At 45.5% G+C, this 19,222-nt stretch overlaps 1 protein-coding gene across 1 annotated transcript in view; it reads left to right on the top strand.

Annotated features, from left to right (window-relative positions):
* OC90 (otoconin 90) overlaps window positions 1–17,134 on the top strand; it is a 39,091-nt gene extending 21,957 nt beyond the window's left edge. The window contains exons 10-13 of the mRNA XM_089335716.1: window positions 2,361–2,477; window positions 10,121–10,292; window positions 13,075–13,181; window positions 16,497–17,134. Of these exons, the coding sequence (XP_089191842.1) occupies window positions 2,361–2,477; window positions 10,121–10,292; window positions 13,075–13,181; window positions 16,497–16,795 (695 nt within the window). The 3' untranslated portion in view covers window positions 16,796–17,134. The remainder of the gene's footprint in view (window positions 1–2,360; window positions 2,478–10,120; window positions 10,293–13,074; window positions 13,182–16,496) is intronic.
* Window positions 17,135–19,222: the final 2,088 nt, after the last annotated feature.

Here is a 19,222-nt window from a genome sequence, read left to right as displayed (position 1 = left end):
AGGAATGAACTAGTAGATGGATGCTTGCTCTTTCTCTCATTCTATTTTTCAAATAAAAAAAAAACTAAAAAAATAAAAATAAGCAAAGACTTCTATGCATTTTTTTTTGACAGGCAGAGTGGACAGTGAGAGAGAGAGACAGAGAGAAAGGTCTTCCTTTGCCGTTGGTTCACCCTCCAATGGCCGCCGCGGCTGGCGCGCTGCGGCCGGCGCACTGCGCTGATCAGGAGCCAGGAGCCAGGTGCTTTTCCTGGTCTCCCATGGGGTGCAGGGCCCAAGCACCTGGGCCATCCTCCACTGCACTCCCGGGCCACAGCAGAGAGCTGGCCTGGAAGAGGGGCAACCGGGACAGAATCCGGCGCCCCAACCAGGACTAGAACCCGGTGTGCCGGCGCTGCTAGGCGGAGGATTAGCCTAGTGAGCCGCGGCGCCGGCCTTCTATGCATTTTTAAATGTAAAAAGTAGCTCTATTTTTTCTTCAGTCCTCTGCTGAAAATCAAAAGTGGTGTTTTGGTCCCTGAGCTGGGCTGGCCGCACACTCTAGAAACTTGGAGTCAAACCCAAGTTCCCAAATCTTAACTGAATTTCCAGAAGTGCACAGTCAGCACCAGAAGTGAGAGGGCTGAGGATTGGCCTGACTGTTGTCAGGGATGCACTGTGACCTCATCATGAGCGGTCAAAGGGGCAAGAAGCAGGAACTTATTCCCCAATGGGGCAGGTGGTCCAGACGGGGGAATTAACACCAATTACCCTCAGATAAAGGGGGTGAGGGTACCTGACATTGGTTAGCACCAGTGATCCAGAAAGGTTTTCCTCTACAAGTGAGGGCTTCTGGAAAGTTCCATGTACTTCTAGAACTTTCCATCTGGAAAGTCTGTATCTTTGGATTCAATGTACAGTTGTTTCACACTCACTGGAGAGCCAATGATTACTATGGCTGTTTCCTAATTGCTAGGTGTTTAGCTAGAAGGACTCACAGACAAAAAAGTACTATGGATCTGTTTGTGCAAGTGGACAAAGCACAACGTAGAGTGCCTGTGTTTGCCCAAGGTTATACATCTAGTATAATGCTGAGCTAAAATTCAAACTCACTACTGCCTTTGTGAGTTTCCAGAAGCCAAGAGCATGGTATAAGGAACCTAGTAAACTGGTTTCTATCTGTGGGATGGGAGAACTGGGTCAGGTACCAACCGAGGAGGGTGAGATTGCAGCAGGACTTTGGTGCCATTGGAACCAGACTGGGGAGCAGGAGAAGGAAGACCAGTTGCAAAGAAGGAGAAGGAAGACCAGAGGCAAATCAAGAAGGTGGTCTTGGGGCAAGACTGCAGTTCTATGGCACAAAATGGCCTGGAATTACCCAGTGCTCTGAGCGCTGGGCCAGGTCAGCAGATTGGTGGGGCTGAACCTATACAAGTTCCTTTTCCTGGACCTGACTGAGCTAGGGATTTGGCCTGTGAGCTGCATAGTGCTCTGTCTCCAGCTAAGAGGGTAGGTAGAACTGGCATACCAGGCCAGAGGAGATCCAGAGAGACACTGGAAGACTGTGAGGGATGAGATGATGCAGGAGGAGGGCCAGACCTTGCACTTAATTCTGAGTATGATGAGCAGATGAGGCAATGTTTGAGCAATGAGATACAGGGCTCTGAGGGGGAGCTGTGCTTGCTTCCATCACTGTGCACCAGGAATTGCTTTAATGTCCTCACCACACCTTAAATGATCTATTTGTTCATTTTTGAGAGACAGAAAATGAGAATATGCTCCCATTCACTGGATCACTCCTCAAATGCCTGCGATGACCTGATCAAGGGCAGGGCTGGAGTCAGGACCCAGAAACACAAACCAGGTCTCATGTGGGTAGCAAGGACCCAACTATTAGGCTCATCACCACTACCTTCAGGGTGTGCATTAGCAGGAAACAGAAGTCAGCAGTTGTAGCTGGGAATTGAATCCAGGCACTCTGATGTGAGACTCAACTTAGCTGGAGTGTTAACTACTGGGTTAAACACCTATCCCAGCCACCATTCTTTTTACCTCTTCACTTGCCATGAGCACTAGGATAGCTTCAGGCAGTGGCACATTATAGTAAACATGACCCAAAAACACACCTGGGAGTTTGTGAATGTTTTCATATGTGGGATGCTTCCAGCTGATCTAGCATAGGCTCCTGTCAGTGTTAATGTTTTCATAGAAACTTTGGACATTATCCATGGATCTAACTCTTGGATCCCTGAAAATATCCTTTGATGTCTATGTTTTGGTGTCTGAGCTATCTGTCTGCATTTGGCCTCAGCCCTGTGTCCATCTGCAGATCTCTCCTCAAGCCATCTGCTTATCTGAACAATAACCTTGTGCATTTTCAGAATCTGCAGAGATTGTTTCCACAGTGAAAGGCATACCTCTTGTTTCTGCCGGTGTTAAATCTTTGGGGTTGGCGATGTCATCAGTAGAAAGTAGTCCAGAGGAGACAACTGGAAAAGGTAAGCAAAACAAGCAGTCAGAGGAGCATCTGTCCTCTGTCCTTGGGAACTTTTGGATAGGTCATTGGCAAAGCACCTGGGGACACCTTATCCTACTGTGGCCTTCTCATGTTGCTGTGAGTAGAAGGTATCACCCCTTTCCAGGATGAGCACACTGAGGCTCAGAGGGGCTAAAACATGCCTGTGACCTTGTACTCTCCCCACTCTTACTAACCTACAAGGAAAGGTTGGTGCCATTGACTCCAGGGCTTATTGGAAGGAATGAAGCACTTGGGTCTGCATAATCCTATTCCTTGTCTCTCCTGACCGTGAAACCTTAGCAGATAACGTGGGGCGGTTTAAGATGGCGGAGCAGGGAGGGACCTTGCTGCTCTATTCTAGGAGAAGATAGTATAAAAGAAGTGGAAAGAGTGCAGTCTCAGAGAAGAGTTAGGGAGAAAACAGCAGAGGAAACTCTACACAAATTAAAGGAACACAGTGGACCTCCATGGAAGGCATGGATGCCCACAACTCAGGACCCCAGCAGCCGAGACCTCCACATCAGCACTGGATAGTGTGGTGAGACCAGACTGCAGCAGCCCAGACCACTGGCGATGAAGATTCGGGAAGAGCCCAGAGGGAATCTGGTTTGGAGCCCCGTGGGGGATACTGTACCTGCCAAACTAGAGAAGGAAAAAAAAAGGAGCACATTTCTTTCTCCCCGACCACCTTGCAACAGTGTCCTGTAACAAGCCAATAAAGAGCGGGAGTCATTTGGGACATAGGTAACAACTGTACCAGCTTGTTTTCATGTTCCCAGCAACCAGCTGAGTGGAGACTCCTGAGTCTGGTGGGGAGAACTGACAGGGGGCTGGCTGCTAGTGACTGTGGGAGACTTGTGTGTCGGGACTGTGAAAACACTGAGGCTGTGTGGGAGGACTCACCGTGTGGCTGGGACTTTGGGCAGTCACTGTGGGAGCTCCACACACTCAGGGCTTCCTGGTTACCTGGTGAGGAACATTTCTGGGGAATCTGAGCTTACACTGAGAACTGCACAGATCCTTTGTGTGGTCCTTGGGGCAAGGCAGGTGAATTCATACCCACTGGGGCTAGCACTCAGGCACTGGTCTCCTTCAAGGAGAGGAGCTCAGTTGAGCAGAATAAACTTCTCTGATTTAGAGAGAGAGAGAGAGAGAGAGAGAGAGTTACCACCCAAACCTGGATGTATCCCTTTAATCCCTTTAGTTAAGCCCTTCACACTGGAGAACTGAACAGAGCTCCCTGGGCACACCCACCACAAGCCTCTGAGTATTCCCTGAAAGCACACGCTCCACGAATCTACAGAGGCATAGTACGAAGATAAAAGCTGCCACAGCAGCAGCAGCAGCAGCAGAAGAAGAAGAAGAAGAAGAAGAAGAAGAAGAAGAAGAAGAAGAGGAGGAGGAGGAGGAGGAGGAGGAGGAGGAGGAGGAGGAGGAGGAGGAGGAGGAGGAGGAGGAGGAGGAGGAGGAGGAGGAGGAGGAGGAGGAGGAGGAGGAGGAGGAGGAAGAAGAGGAGGAGGAGGAAGAGGAGGAAGAGGAGGAAGAGGAGGAAGAGGAGGAAGAGGAGGAAGAGGAGGAGGAGGAGGAGGAGGAGGAAGAAAAAACCAACAAATATTACCACAAATGCTGAATAACACACCAATTCAAGAAACAAGAATAAGTCAGATAAACAAGTCCCCCCCCAAAAAAAAAGAACACAACACTTCAATATTAGATTGTGAAGATGATGAAATTGAAGAAATACCAGAAATGGAATTTAAAAAATTGATCATAAGATTATACAGAAGACAAAGCACAGGAAATTGTATAGACAAAAAAAACAAGAAGAAATTAGAAAACTAAAAATCACTGATGGTAATCTAGAGGATACTATCAAATGACCCAACATACAGGTTCTAAGAGTTCCTGAAGGAGTCGAAAGAGACAAAGATTTAGAAGGCATTTTTAGTGAAATAATAACAGAAAATTTCCCTAATTTGGAGAAGGAAATGGACATCCAAATATACGAAGCACATAGAACCCCTAATAGACATGACCAGAAAAGATCCTCACCACAACACGTTGTAATCAAACTCTCCACAGTAAACATAAAGAAAAGATTCTAAAATGTACATGAGAGAAATGCCAGATTACTTTCAGAGGATCTCCAATTAGACTCACAGTGGACTTCCCATCAGAAACCCTACAGGCAAGAAGAATGGTGAGATGTATTCAAATTCTTAAGAGAAAATACTGTCAGCCCAGAACACTATACTCTGCCAAGCTCTCATTTATGAATGAAGGTGAAATAAAGATCTTCCATAACAAAGAGAAGTTGAATGAATTTGTCACCACCCATCCAGCCCTATAAAAGATGCTTAAAAGATGTTTCTGCTGCACACAGAAACAAAGAAGCATGGTCATCACTATGAAAGAATGTGAAGGAAGAAAATCTCCCAGTAAAAGTACAAAGAAAATCAAAAATAAACAATAGGAATATTAATGGAAAATAGCAGGGCAAAGTTGTTAACTATCAATAGTCACCTTGAATGTAAATAGCCTCAACTTTCTAGCTAAAAGATACAGGCTGGCTGAATGTTAAGAAACAAAATCCATCTAATTTGCAGCTTACAAAGAAAAACATCTCACCAACAAAGATATGCACAGATTGAAAGTGAAGGATGGAAAAAGATATTCCATGTAAACAGAAACTAAAAAAGAGCTGGTGTAGTCATCCTAATATCAGACAAAATATACTTTAACACTAAAACTGTTAAAGGAGAAGAAGTAGGGCACTATGTAATAATTAATGGATCAATTCAACAGAAAGATGTAACTATTATAAATGTATATGCACCTAATTACGGACTGTGTGGCTATTTAAAGGAAATGTTAATGGATCTAAAATAGACATAGGCTTCAATACCCAACTTTCAGCAATGGACAGATCAACCAGACAGAAAATCAGCAAGGAAACAACAGAATTAATCGACACATCCTACAGTTCCATCCTACACTTCCAGAATACACATTCTTCTCACCAGTACATGAAACGTTCTCTAGGATAGATGACATGCTAGACCATAAACCAAATCTCAGTAATTTCAAAACTATCAATATCATCCCATACATCTTCTCAGACCAAAATGGAATGAATCTGGAAATCAACAAATGAAGAATCTCTAGAACACATGCAAACACATGGAGATTGAGCAACAAGCACCTGAATGAACAGTGGGTCACTGAGGAAATCAAAAGAGAAATTAAAAAATTTCTCTAAACAAATGAAGATGAAAATACAACATATCAAAACTTATAGGATGCAGCAAAAACAGTATTAAGAGGAAAGTTTATAGCAATTGGTGCCTACATCAAGAAATTGGAAATACACCAAATAAATGAGCTATCAATGCATCTCCAGGATCTAGAAAAACAGGAGCAAACCAAACCAAAACTAGTAGGAGAAAAGAAATAATGAAAATTAAAGAAATCAACAAAATTAAATCCAAAAAAACCCACAAAAGACCAGTAAAATGAAGAACTGGTTTTTTGAAAAAATAAACAAAATTGACACACCATTGGCCCAACTAACCAAAAAAAAAGGAGAGAGAAGACCCAAACCAATAAAATTTGAAGTGAAAATGGAAATGTAACAACAGACACAACAGAAACAGAATCATCAGAAACCACTATAAAGAGCTATGTGCCAACAAACTGGAAAACCTAGAAGAAATGGAAAGATTCCTGGACACATACAACCTACCTAAATTGAACTGTGAATACATAGAAAACCTAAACATACCAATAACCAAGACAGAAATTGAATTGGTAATAAAGACCCTCACAACAAAGAAAAGCCCAGGACCCGATGGCTTCACAGCTGAATTCTACCTGACATTTAAAGAAGAAATAACTACAATTCTTCTCAAGGTATTCAAAACAATTGAAAGAGAGGGAATCCTCTCAAACTCCTTCTATGAAACCAGCATCACCTTCATTCCTAAACCTGAAAAAGATGCAACAGAGAAAGATAATTACAGACCAATTTCCCTGATGAACATAGATGCAAAAATCCTCAACAAAATTCTGGCCAATCGAATCCAACAACACATCAGAAAGATCATCCATCCAGACCATGTAGGATTTATCCTTGGTGTGCAGGGATGGTTCAACATTCACAAATCAATCAAACCCTGTGATTGTTTCAATGGATGCAGAGAAAGCATTGATAAAATGCAGCACCCTTTCATGATGCAAACTCTAAGCAAATTGAGTAGAAAAGGAACATTCCTCAACCAAATAAAGGCAACTTAAGACAAACCCACAGCCAGTGTCCTAATGAATTGGGAAAAGCAGGAGGCCTTCCCATTCACAATAGCTACAAAAACAATCAATTATCTTGGAATAAACTTCATCAAGGATGTCAAAGATCTCTATGATGAGAATTACAAAATATTAAAGAAAGAATTAGAAGCTACAAAAAATGGAAAAATCTTCCATGTTCATGGATTGGAAGAATCAATATCATCAAAATGTTCATTCTTCCAAAAGCAATTTACAGATTCAATGGGATATCAATCAAAGTACCAAAGACATTCTCAGATACAGAAAAAAAATGATACTGAAATTCATATGGAAACACAGGAGACCTTGAATAGCTAAAGCAATCTTACATAATAAAAATCAAAGCCAGAGGCATCACAATATCAGATTTCAAGACATACTACAAGACAATTGTAAACAAAACAGCCTGGTACTGGTACAAAAACAGATGGATAGATCTATGGAACAGAGTAGAAATTCCAGAAATTAATCCAAGCATCAACAACCAACTTATAATTGACCAAGGAGCTAAAACAAATCCCTGAAAAACATTCTCTTCCACAAACGGTACTGAGAAAACTGGATTTCCACATGCAGAAGTATGAAGGAAGTCCCCTACCTTACACCTAACACAGAAATCCACTCAATGGATTAAATATCTAAATCTACAAACTAACACCATCAAATTATTAGAGAACATTGGGAAACCCTGCAAGACATTGGCACAGGTAAAGAGTTCTTGGGAAAGAAACCAGAGGCACAGGCAGTCAAAGTCAAAATTAACAAATGGATTTCATCAAATTGAGAAGCTTCTCTACTGCAAAAGAAACACTCAGGAAAGTGAAGAGGCAACCAACAGAATGAGAGAAATTATTTGCAATCTATGCAACTAATAAAGGATTAATAACCAGAATTTATAAAAACATCAAAAAAGTTCACAACAACAAAACAACCAACCCAGTTAAGAAATGGGCAAAGGACTTAAACAGACATTTTTCAAAAGAGGAAATCCAAATGGCCAACAGACACATGAAAAAATGTTCAGGATCACTAGCCGTCAGGGAAATGCAAATCAAAACCACAGTGAGGTTTCACCTCAGCCCAGTTAGAATGGCTTTCATACAGAAATCAACAAGCAACAAATGCTGGTGAGGATATGGGGGAAAAGTACCCTAATCCACAGTTGGTGGGAATGTAAACTGGTATAGCCACTATGGAAGACAGTTTGGAGATACCTTAGAAATCTGAATATAAACCTACCATACGACCCAGCCATCTCACTCCTGGGAATTTACCCAAGGGAAATGCAATTGGTAAATAAAATTGTTTATCTGTGCCCCCATGTTTATTGCAGCTCAATTCACAATAGCTAAACATGGAATCAACCTAAATGCCTGTCAACCTAAGACTGGATAAAGAATTTATGGGATATGTACTCTCTGGAATACTACACACTGGTAAAAAAAAAAGATATCAAGTCATCTGTAACAAAATGGAGGAATCTGGAAAACATCATACTTAGTGAAATAAGCCAGTTCCACAGGGACAAATACCATAAATTCTCCCTGATTTGTGAGAATAAAGCACCTAAAAGAAAATCTGTAGAAGTGAAATTGACACTTCGAGAAGCAATGACTTGAACAACCCTTGTCTTGATTGTTGAGGAACAGGTTTTTATTCTTCATACTATTTGTTGAACCCTTTACTTAACACAGAGTTAACCATATGTGTATATAGTCAATTGAAAATTGATCTCAATAAAAAAATAAGAGTGAGAGTAAGAGAGGGGGGAGGAAGTTTGTAACTGTAAAGCTATATAGTTCTGCATACATTCCTATGGACTTAATTCTAAGGGCACAGTTTAAACACTTGTCATGGGATCCCAAATCCCATTAAACTGGGTGGTAAAAATGTCATCTGAAGTGTTAAAGTGATCATATTAAGTGTTAAAGTGAAATTATAGATAGGATTAAGTGTTAAAATGATCATATAAATAGGCTCAAATGTCTGGTAATAATAATAGATAGAATTATAAAAGAGAGAATGTTCCAATATGGGAAGTAGTCCACACAGCAGACTCATAGGCTGACACTCACTTTAAGTAACACTCTGACCTCAGAATTGGCCCTTAATGCTTCCTGGTCTGGCTGAAAAACCCATGAGAGCATTTCAGGCATGGAAAGTCAAGACTGTGGCAAAAATGTTCTACATGAAGGATCTCTGTGAGTGAGACCCCAGCAGAAAGTGGCCATCAAAGAAGGATGTACTTTTCTCTGAAGGGAGGAGAGAACTTCCACTTTGCTTATGGCCATGTCTAAATACTGACAGAGTTTGTGGATTCAAAAGGCTTCCATAGCCTAGGCAGCTCATGTCAAAAGCCTCAGGTGATCACTGACATCATACATAAGAGTGTTAATTGCTAAATTGACAAAAGAAGTCACTGTGCACTAAGTTCCCATGCAGGACCTCCATCCGCAATGAGTTGTATTATGAGAGTTAGCTGTAAATCTTGTTCTCAATTTGTGTATGTGTGTGTGTGTGCATGTGTGCAAATTGTTGAAATCTTTACTTAGTATAGAGTTGGTCTTCAGTGTATAAAGTTAGTTGAAAATTAATCTTAATGGAGAATGGGACCGGGAATGGGAGAAGGAGGCAGGGTGAGAGTGGGAGTGGGAGGGTGGGTATGGTGGGAAGAATCACTGTATTCCTAAAGTTGTACGTATGAAACTCGTACTCCTTCAATAAAAGGTTTCTTTTGGGAAATAAAATCCTTACCAAAGGCCCTGTACCCTCAAGAACACATAGGGAGGGAGAAACAGAGGAAACCTGTGAAGATCTGACCTGGTCCTCCACAGTCTCCAATGCAGAGTGTGCAACATCTGAACACTGCAGGCAGAGGAGCAAGCATTGGAGGAGGAAGGAGACCTAGAGAGAGACAGAGAAAAGAAACCAAGGGCTCTGAGAGTCAAACTCAGCCACATGTGCGAAGCTGATGTGGTCTGAAAGCCCAAGAGGACAGGGCCTCTCCTCCCCACCCCCAACATGCTGGGCTCTGCTCAGTAACAATGGGGCCCAAAGAGCACCTTCAGTCACGACAACTCCTTATCCTATTAAAGGAGATCCAATAAGGAGTCTGTGAAGGAAGGGAAAGACTTGCTCTCTGAGCATCAGTGCATCCCAGACAATGGAATGAGCCCACCTGCAGTTTTCTCATAAGAATGTTGTTTCAAGGCACAGGAGAGAGGGTTTCCTGGTAGGACCCAGAGTTGTCCTCTTACAACCTGGAGCACTGCCCTCCTGAGAGATCATATTTCCCTTCAGCCTGTAACAGACTCACCTTCCTGCACCTGGAAAGTGGGCACAACACACAGGTGATGCCGCAGCTGGGAGAGATGCTCTTTTGCCTGACATCCCGGTGCCCGGAGGAATTCGAATTTTATGGCTGTTACTGTGGACAAGAAGGAAGAGGAGAGCCCAAGGATGCCCTGGACAGGTAGGCTGGGTGGGGGTGGCTGGTGCTGACACTGCCTGTGTCTGTGAGTGTCAGAATCCTCCTCTACATTGGATATCACTTTGACCTCACAAAGACCTAGAAGGAGCAGAGCCAGACAGGTACCGATCTTTCACTTTGGGAGCCTGGAGCCTCTTCAGCATGACCACAAATAGTGCCCTGCTGTTCTAGGAGGGTAGACTGCAAAGACTTTGGATATGACCAAGTCTGCCTATTTTGTAAGAATCCACATGAAAAACTGGGGTCTCCACTTGGTTTGCTCTATAAGAGACCACATTAAAATTAGTCTCTCTACAACTTTTAACGCCATTTTTCTTATATTTTCCACCTAGAAGAATTTTCTCTAACCTCATGCATTCATTAATGTATTCACTCATTTGTGTATGCACCCAACCCATGTTTCTTTTTTATTATTTATTTATTTGACAGGTAGAGTTATAGACAGTGAGAGAGAGAGAGAGAGAGAGAGAGACAGAGAGAAAGATCTTCCTTCCATTGGTTCACTCCCCAGTGGCCACCACAGTCGGTGCTGCGCCGATCCAAAGCCAGGAGCCAGGTGCTTCTTTCTGGTCTCCCATGCAGGTGCAGGGGCCCAAGCACTTGGGCCAATCCCTACTGCCCTCCTGGACCACAGCAGAGAGCTGGACTGGAAGAGGAGCAGCTGGGACTAAAACTCGGCACCCATATGGGATGCTGGCATTGCAGGTGGAGGATTAACCAAGTGAGCCACAGTGCCGGCCCCAACCCATGTTTCTTGATTGTTTGCTCCATGCCAGGCACTACGCTAGGCAGTGGAGACACAAATGTGATTAAACCCAAACAAACCAGGCCAGCTGCCTGTGTTCAATAGGGCCTCCCATAATGGAAAGGATGAAGAAATAAACAAAACCATCACCCCAGGTAACGATGATGTTGGGGAAACACAGGAAGCTGTAAAGGACTCAATCTAAGTTGGAAAATATTCTGAAAGCGGAGTTGAAAAAGTTTAAATGATTTATGTGGGGAATGCCTCACTCCTTGGCCCATTGAGAGGTCTACATTCGAAGGCATACATTCCCTCAAGCGGTGAAGCTGTTAGAGCAAAATCCACAACAGCAGAGAAAGTTGAAGCTAATACAAGGACACCATAGTGGCAGGAACGCAGAACGTGTCAGCTGCAGGTCAAATGCTGTCTCGATGGCTGCATGACTCCCCCACTTCTCCTCCACCTCTGCCACAGCACTTTTGCCCCTAATTCCACCCCTCCAGACTTTCAGTGAAGGACATCAGCGGCTGTGCTGCACAAGAAACCTTCAAAACTGACCTATTACCGGAGGACTAAGGAAGATTTTACCTATCAGTGATGTCACACTATGGAATCATAAGTGTGTTTATAATCAGCAGCTCTACAACACGGCGTCTGCTCTTTGAGATAAAGAAAACAATTCATGTCACGATTCCTGTGTCCAAAGCACTCAGAGAGATAAGGCCAAACACAGGAATCCAGCCAGGGGCAGTGGCTGTACACTACTGAGCCCCAGGTGAAGGGAGTGGAGATGATTGTGAGGTGCTTCCTGGTGACAGAACTCATCGCAGAAAAATGTGAAATTTGACCAGTCAGGCAAGCAAGCTAGGAAGTGGCTGCTTTCATGTCCTTAGGAAGAAACTGAAAAACTAAAGGTCACAGGAGGAAACCCTTGGCTAGGAAGAGTTTGCTACAAGGACTATTTTCAGCACAATGCCAAGTCTACTGTACCTCATGCTCGATTTCTGTGATTTTCATGAGTATTGCGAACATGTACATTGTCTGACTCACTCACAGACTTCAGGTAATATATTAATTATCCACCCTCACCCAACCCAGCCAATGCGCACACAAGATCACCTGCTCTTTCGTACTAACAGCCAAACGGGGCAGGCAATGAGCTCCAGCCATTGTGAGCAAGGTGGCTCCTCCAACGGCAGGCAGCAAGGACTGGAGGGTAAAGCTGACATGGGGCTGAGGACAGACTGTGGAGAAGCTGCAAGAGTGTGTGACAGTCCTGCCTGCGCTGTGCTAAGACGGAGTGAGCATTATGAAAGGGCAGGGAAGAATGGATTCAGGGAGCACTTGCAGCTCCCTGTTGGTTGCAGTCTAAGGATGTCCATCTGGCCAGAGCTGACACAGAGCTTGTGAGGCTAACTTAGGCCCCAATGGGTGCCTAAGTCTGGCAAAAGTCTGGCAAAAAAGTCTGGCAAAAGCCAGACATTGATTCATTCCTTTGTCTCCTCTGAGGTTCTACTTGGCTAGACACAACTCTTCATTAACACTCAGGTTAGTGACTTCCCTCTTAAAAGGCTGAGGGCAAAGAGGGTGTCCTTTGATGGGGATTAACTGTTTTATTCTGTAAAAGGAGGGAGTGGGGTTAGTGCCAACTCATATGGAACCTCTGGGTAAACTTAAAAAAGCTACCTCTTTTTCAAGACTCTTTATCTCCCTCTATTGGTGTAATAAATATGCAAATTGCTCTTTATCATCAATAGTCATCACAAAAATACAAGAAAATTTGTAAATAATCAGACGCGTACGGAATGAAAGATGCTGCCCTACATGCAGTGTTTTGTGCAGTACACGACCCGACCAGCACCCAAGCCGGCTCTGGGTGTGCATGAGCCAGTCGTATGTGCACCGATGAGGAGGCACTGTCTCCTCCTGGGGCTACAGGGAGTTTGGGAGCAGCTGGCCTCAAGCGGGGACCCTGGGGCAGCTGGAACTCGGGTCAGTAAGGTTTCTCCTTGGTCTTAGGTGCTGTTTGTCCCACCACTGCTGCCTGGAGCAGATGAGAAGGCTGGGCTGCCTGCCCGAGAGGCTTCCCCGGTCAGCGGTCGTGTGCGAGGATCACACCCCCACGTGTAAGTGCTGTTCACCTGCTCCAGGGGTCACTGCTTCCTCCAGCTGAGCACCTGTCGGCTCACGTGTCAGCCAGCTTCCCAGGCACTTCCTCCTCTAGAACGTGACTCAGCACTCTCAGAGCTCTGCGGCACACGTTATCACGCCTATTCCACTGCTGTGGAGACTGAGTTTCGGGATACCGGGTTGTGTAAGGTCACACGCTAGTTCAGAACAGGCACCGGCTCACACTTATCGAGCACACATTATGTGCAATTTTAAGTTATTTGGACCTAGGGACAGAGTTAGTCCTTGTGATAATCCTTGAGGTACCACTGTCACTCTTCCCATTTCACAGGGGAGCTAGGCCCAAGATCATACAGCTAGAAATAAGTGGTAGAATTGGGATCTGTACTGTAAAACCTTATTTTCTCAGACTAGAACTGACCCTTCACTATCTCAATGGGCTTCAAAGTACGTTTTCTTTTCCTGAGAACCCTTTTCCTCATACAAAGTGGGAAGGCTCTGACTGGTGCTCAGCCCCACTTCTGCCTGTGGTGGAATCTGGGGTCACATTCAGAACCTTAGGCAGAGACCAATATGAAAGCTGTCGTCCCAACCCTGACCCCAGATAAGCATCCTGCCTGACTGTAAATCAGGCTTGCTTGAGGACTGGCCTTGTCTACCTCCCCTGGCTCCACGCCCTCATCCACATCAGCAGATGTCTTTGCAGTTGAAAGGAAACGCCTCCCCTGCAAGTTCACAGGAGCCTGGAAGCTTCCTCCCCCTCCTCCTTCGTCGCCGAGGGAAGCCTCTGGCATGGCCTCCGGTGGATTCTCCTCCCTGCGTTGCACCCCTTTGGCACAGTGTGCCACCTTCTTGCCTTGCTCCACCATGCATGGCTCTTGTTCCAGGAGTGGTGTGCTTCCATGTCACTCACTCGCTCACTCACCCACTCGTTCCTTCAGCTGTTGACCCAGCAAACTTTCATCAGAAGTCAAGAACATAATGGGCCTACCTGATCCTTGCCTTGAATCACTCATAGCTGGGCAGGAAGACAGACAGGAGACCATTCTAATCTCACGTGACAAGGGCTAGCAGTTAGTACAGGTCCCTGGCTAGTGCAAGCAAAGGGGGTTTCAGTGTGCAGTATGGCAGAGAAGACCAGAGAATTTGGGAGCAGTCAGAAGAGGTAGCAAGGTGAGATTAGACAAGAGGTTAACAGGTTCCAGGATGGTCACTTTGGGCATGGATGTCTCAAGCAAAGGGAAAAGAGAAAGACCATGGTGTTTGGGGAATGCCTGGTATCTCAGAACTACTGTGATTCTGCATTGCTGGCTGAGGGGCTGGTGGTGGTGCAAAGTGAAAGCTGGAGAGACAGGAGCCACAGCATTAACCCAAAGCACCTGTGTGCAAGACTGAACTGTTTACAGCTTTGTCCCACAGGGGAGGAGGAGCCCTGGTGGGTCTAGAGCATGTGAGTGACAGGGCTGGATTGGTATTGTCACATGATGCAGAAGGTCTCGCCTGCTCGGCTGGAGCACCTTGTCTCCCCTCCACTACCCACCCAGGAGCTACTAGGGAGGGTGGTCACTGCACGAGAGCCCGCCCTCCACGAGCTGCGAGCGGTATCCTGCACGGGGGCTGCCAGGTGGTTAATGAGGAATGAGGGCTTCTCAGAGCCTGCTGTGTGTTGTCTTGACTCTAAGAGCAGAGCAGGATGGAGTGGAACTGGAGAACAGGGCCTGTGCGTGTCTCCCCTCGTCCTGCTGCTTCCCGAAGCTAAATGCCACCAGCATGTCTGTCACTGGTGTGGAAACCAGGTTAGGAGGTTGGGAGTGTTTGTGTGGTCAACAGAGAAAAAATCTCACTGAGGGACACTTCACAGTGGGATTAGATTTACAAATAAGTAAATATTTGTTTCATTGACAACTACAGATAACAATAATGATGACTGCAAAAAGCTTATCTGTGTCTAGCACCTTCCAACCACGTTATTTTCACTTGCTCACACCACCCCTACTGAATATAACTTAGACATTAAAGAAATTGGGCAGGTTTGCCAGCCCAATTAAATTTGAATTTCAGATAAACAATAAATAATTTTTTAGTCTAACTCTTTCCTAGGCAAACATATTTTTAGATGTATCAGGGTACTTTGAAATGTTTTTGGAAAAAAATGAAATTAAAAGATTTTTAGGTGCAAAAATTTTTGAAAGCCAAATATATATTTTCCACGACCTTTCTGAAGACCTCAAATATGTATGGATTTCAAAATGTTTTTGCAACAAAATAAACTTTCCAATCCAGTGCCATGACCTTGCTGAAGTACCCTCAGATTATCCAAAACTCAAACTTAACTGCTCCTCTTGTATTTTTAAAACAAGGTGGTCGGAGTTTACATTTGACAGCTGGGGAGATGCTGGTTCAGAGAAGCAAGGAGCAGCAGTTTAGGCCCCACATATCTCCTGGGCACTAACACCAGAAACACTCTTCTTTTTATTTATTTTTTTTTAATTTTTATTTATTTATTTTTTTGACAGGCAGAATGGACAGTGAGAGAGAGAGACAGAGAGAAAGGTCTTCCTTTGCCATTGGTTCACCCTCCAATGGCCACCGTGGCCCGCGTGCTACGGCCGGCGCACTGCGCTGATCCGATGGCAGGAGCCAGGTGCTTCTCCTGGTCTCCCATGCGGGTGCAGGGCCCAAGCACTTGGGCCATCCTCCACTGCACTCCCTGGCCACAGCAGAGAGCTGGCCTGGAAGAGGGGCGACCGGGACAGAATCCGGCGCCCCGACCAGGACTAGAACCTGGTGTGCCGGCGCCGCAAGGCAGAGGATTAGCCTAGTGAGCCACGGTGCCGGCCGAAGAAACACTTTTCTAAGACAAAGTGAGGTGCTGGGATACATGGCTTCTGCCTTTAAGGGTCCCTGTGCAGCCCAAGGGCCAAAGCGAAAGCTAAGCAGATAGCGTCCATTGAGGGTAACTCAACCTGTGCTGACTGAAGCCTAGAGGGGATCTGAGGGAGCCCACAGGAAAGACCCTTCATTAAACAAGAGGCTTCGTAAAGCTTCCTGGAGGAGGGGTGCCAAGCTCGTCTTGCCGGACAAGCATGGATTAATCCAAGGAGAAAGCTGAGCATAGGACTTGCAGAGGGAGCCTTCCCAGTAGGAGAAAGGTGGACTCCTCCCCACAGCCAACGTGCCAGATGCCAAGAGCCAGCAAGGCAGAGAAGGTGGGGGTGAAGGGGAAGGGGCTCAAGGGGCAGTGTGGTGGCTGCAGCCGCCTTCCTGTGCCTCCCCACATTGCCTCATGTCTGCTGCTCTTGCTCTCTAAGGTGCTGGACGTAGCCTGTGCCAGAAGCTGCTGTGTGCCTGTGACCAGGTGGCTGCGGAGTGCATGGCCTCTGCGTCTTTTAACCAAAGCCTCAAGTCGCCAGGCAGGCAAGAATGCCAGGGCATGCGGGTGTCCTGTGAGGATGGCATGCAAGGAGGGCCCGCGGCCTCTTCCCTAGGCTCCAGCTCCGAGGAGAACAGCGAGGAGGCCACGTCCCACACGGAGGGCCAGAGAAGAACCAGAAGGTTTCTGGGCAAGTCGCTTGGTTCCCTGGGGACCAGGCCACTCCGTGGAAGATAGATTCCAGAGCATGATGAGCACACCCTGTAGGTCCACTCTTTCACTTCCTTACACCCTTTTGGCTCTCAGCCTCTCTGGCCTGTTGCAGATTTAGCAGAGGCTCAGAGGGAACTGAGGCATTGAGAACCTTGCCCACATGCATTGTGATGTTTGTCAACTCACATGCGCATGTGCAATGGGCGAAGGCAGACACGGGCACTTTATACTCACTGTAGTGCACAATAAATCCTCCAATCAACACGTCTGTTTTGCTTTTAAGAAATGTTTACTTATAGATGCTGGCACATGAGATGTCTGTAAAGGTGAGACAGAGCCAATGTAGGGCAAAGCACTCTGAGCTCCATGTCTGAAAGCTACTTGTTGTTAAAAAAATAAGAGTGTATTTCATCAGCTTATGGCACCACTGACAAGTTGCTAATAATTCCCCAATGATGTATGCTAAGGACTGAGATGACAGCTCTTCTAGTATCTGCCCTCAAAAATATTCTTGCCACCCTTGTCATTGAGTGGCCAAGTGCCAGGCAAGTACCATGAGGAGTCACTGTGTCCTAGACATGATTTTTTTAAGATTTATTTATTTTTATTTGAAAGTCAGAGCTACACAGAAAGAGGAGAGGCAGAGAGAAAGGTATTCCATCCGATGGTTCACTCCCCAACTGGCTGCATCAGTTGGCGCTGTGCCGATCCGAAGCCAGGAGCTTTTTCTGGGTCTCCTATGCAGGTGCAGGGGCCCACGGACTTGGGCCATCTTCTACTGCTTTCCCAGGCCATAGCAGAGAGCTGGATCAGAAGTGGAGCAGCCAGGACTAGAACCGGTGCCCATATGGGATGCTGGCGCTTCAGGCCAGGGTGTTAACCCGCTGCACCACAGCATTGGCCCCAGACTTGATTTTTTAAAACTTGGTTTGATTCCAGTGTCTGGAAGTTTGGGATCCAAATGCCTACTGTGACACAGGCAGTTTAATAATCACAGTGATTGTAGAAACCTGAAATTCCATCCACAAACCCACCAAAAGTGAGACTTAACTACAAGCCAGGCAAAAGGCAATGTGCTGTCAGAAGCTCTCTGCATGTCCAAAGAGAATACACATTTTCTCGTTCACATCACGTCTTACATTCCCAAGTCCCACAGATATGATACCAAATTTCCGCTGGCTCCCCAGACACACAGGAAAGCGGAACTTCTAAAGGTTCAGTATTTTCTTTTTTATGCCATGAAAATACTCTGAAGCTGGCAACACTGTAAGAAATTAAAATCTTGGTGCCAAACCAAGAGTTAATATCTTTCCCAACCTTTAAGAGAAACTGTGTGATAAGCATCTTTGGATGAATCCAACACTTCTGGAATCTTTCAACAATGTGAACTTACCAATGACCTAAATTTGGGTTCTCTCAGCTAAGGGCCCTTAGATAAGGACTTGGGGGCAAGTAGTTTATCTGGGAGATGAAGAAAAGCAGAGACAGCACCGTGAGGAGGGTGCAGAAATAAGCAAGGAGAGGCACCCGTGAAGGCTGTGTTGCTGTCAACTACCTCTGTGGGCAGCTGGAACACATACTACCAGAGGACTTTGGGAGGCAGGGCAGGATACACACTGCAGAGCCACCTCATCTGATAGAAAAGGAAGCAGAAAGCGCATGTGCACACGCACACACACACACACACACAGGAGGGAGAGAGATGAACTTCTGACAGTTAACACTCCTGGGCAGGATGCCATTTCCTTCCTCCCTACTGCACAGTGCAGGTAATGTAGGTGGGCCAGAGAGAGACTTCAGGCAAGGATATTCAAGGGCTAACAGTAGGCAACCAACCAGTGGGCACTAAAATGATGAGGGTGGAGGCATGAGCTGCAGCTAATCAACTGCTTCCTTTCTGGATCCTCCTTCCCTTCCTTTCACCCAGTGGGGATTTACTAAGTGTCCACGCCCAGGGGCAGTCACTGAGTGAGGCCAGCCACATTATGATGAGCATCTGCCTTGTCCACATCATTACCTGATGCAGCCGAATGCTGCTGGAGGAAAAAATGCAATGGGGCTGACCCATTGCACTTCAGGCCTATGACTACAAAACCTCAAATGGCTGTTCAGCCTCTGCTTAATTAGTTGATTCTCCTGCTCTCCGAGACAACTATTTGCTCCTTTCTTTTCTCTTCAATCTTCCCATATCCCACCTCCCATTCTCAGTTGATGTCAAGAACTTTGAAGGACTTGATATTTTACCTTAATTGCAACTTAACAAGTTAGTCTGCACTGCAAGGATGCTGGCAGAAGACAGGATGCTGCTTGGATCAGAGACCAAAGAGTTTATTACCTGCACAAGTGAAAACATTGGCATTGTTTTATTGTGTTCTGAGATAATGCAAAGAGGGACAGGGAATGCTCACACACACAGTAGTTTTCATTACATAGGAGAACCTTGAATTTAGG

Source organism: Oryctolagus cuniculus, chromosome 6 (assembly GCF_051225735.1).
Source record: "Oryctolagus cuniculus isolate XC-2025 breed Fujian yellow rabbit chromosome 6, ASM5122573v1, whole genome shotgun sequence".
NCBI classification, from domain to species: domain Eukaryota; kingdom Metazoa; phylum Chordata; class Mammalia; order Lagomorpha; family Leporidae; genus Oryctolagus; species Oryctolagus cuniculus.
This window is presented reverse-complemented; position numbering and strand designations above follow the sequence as displayed.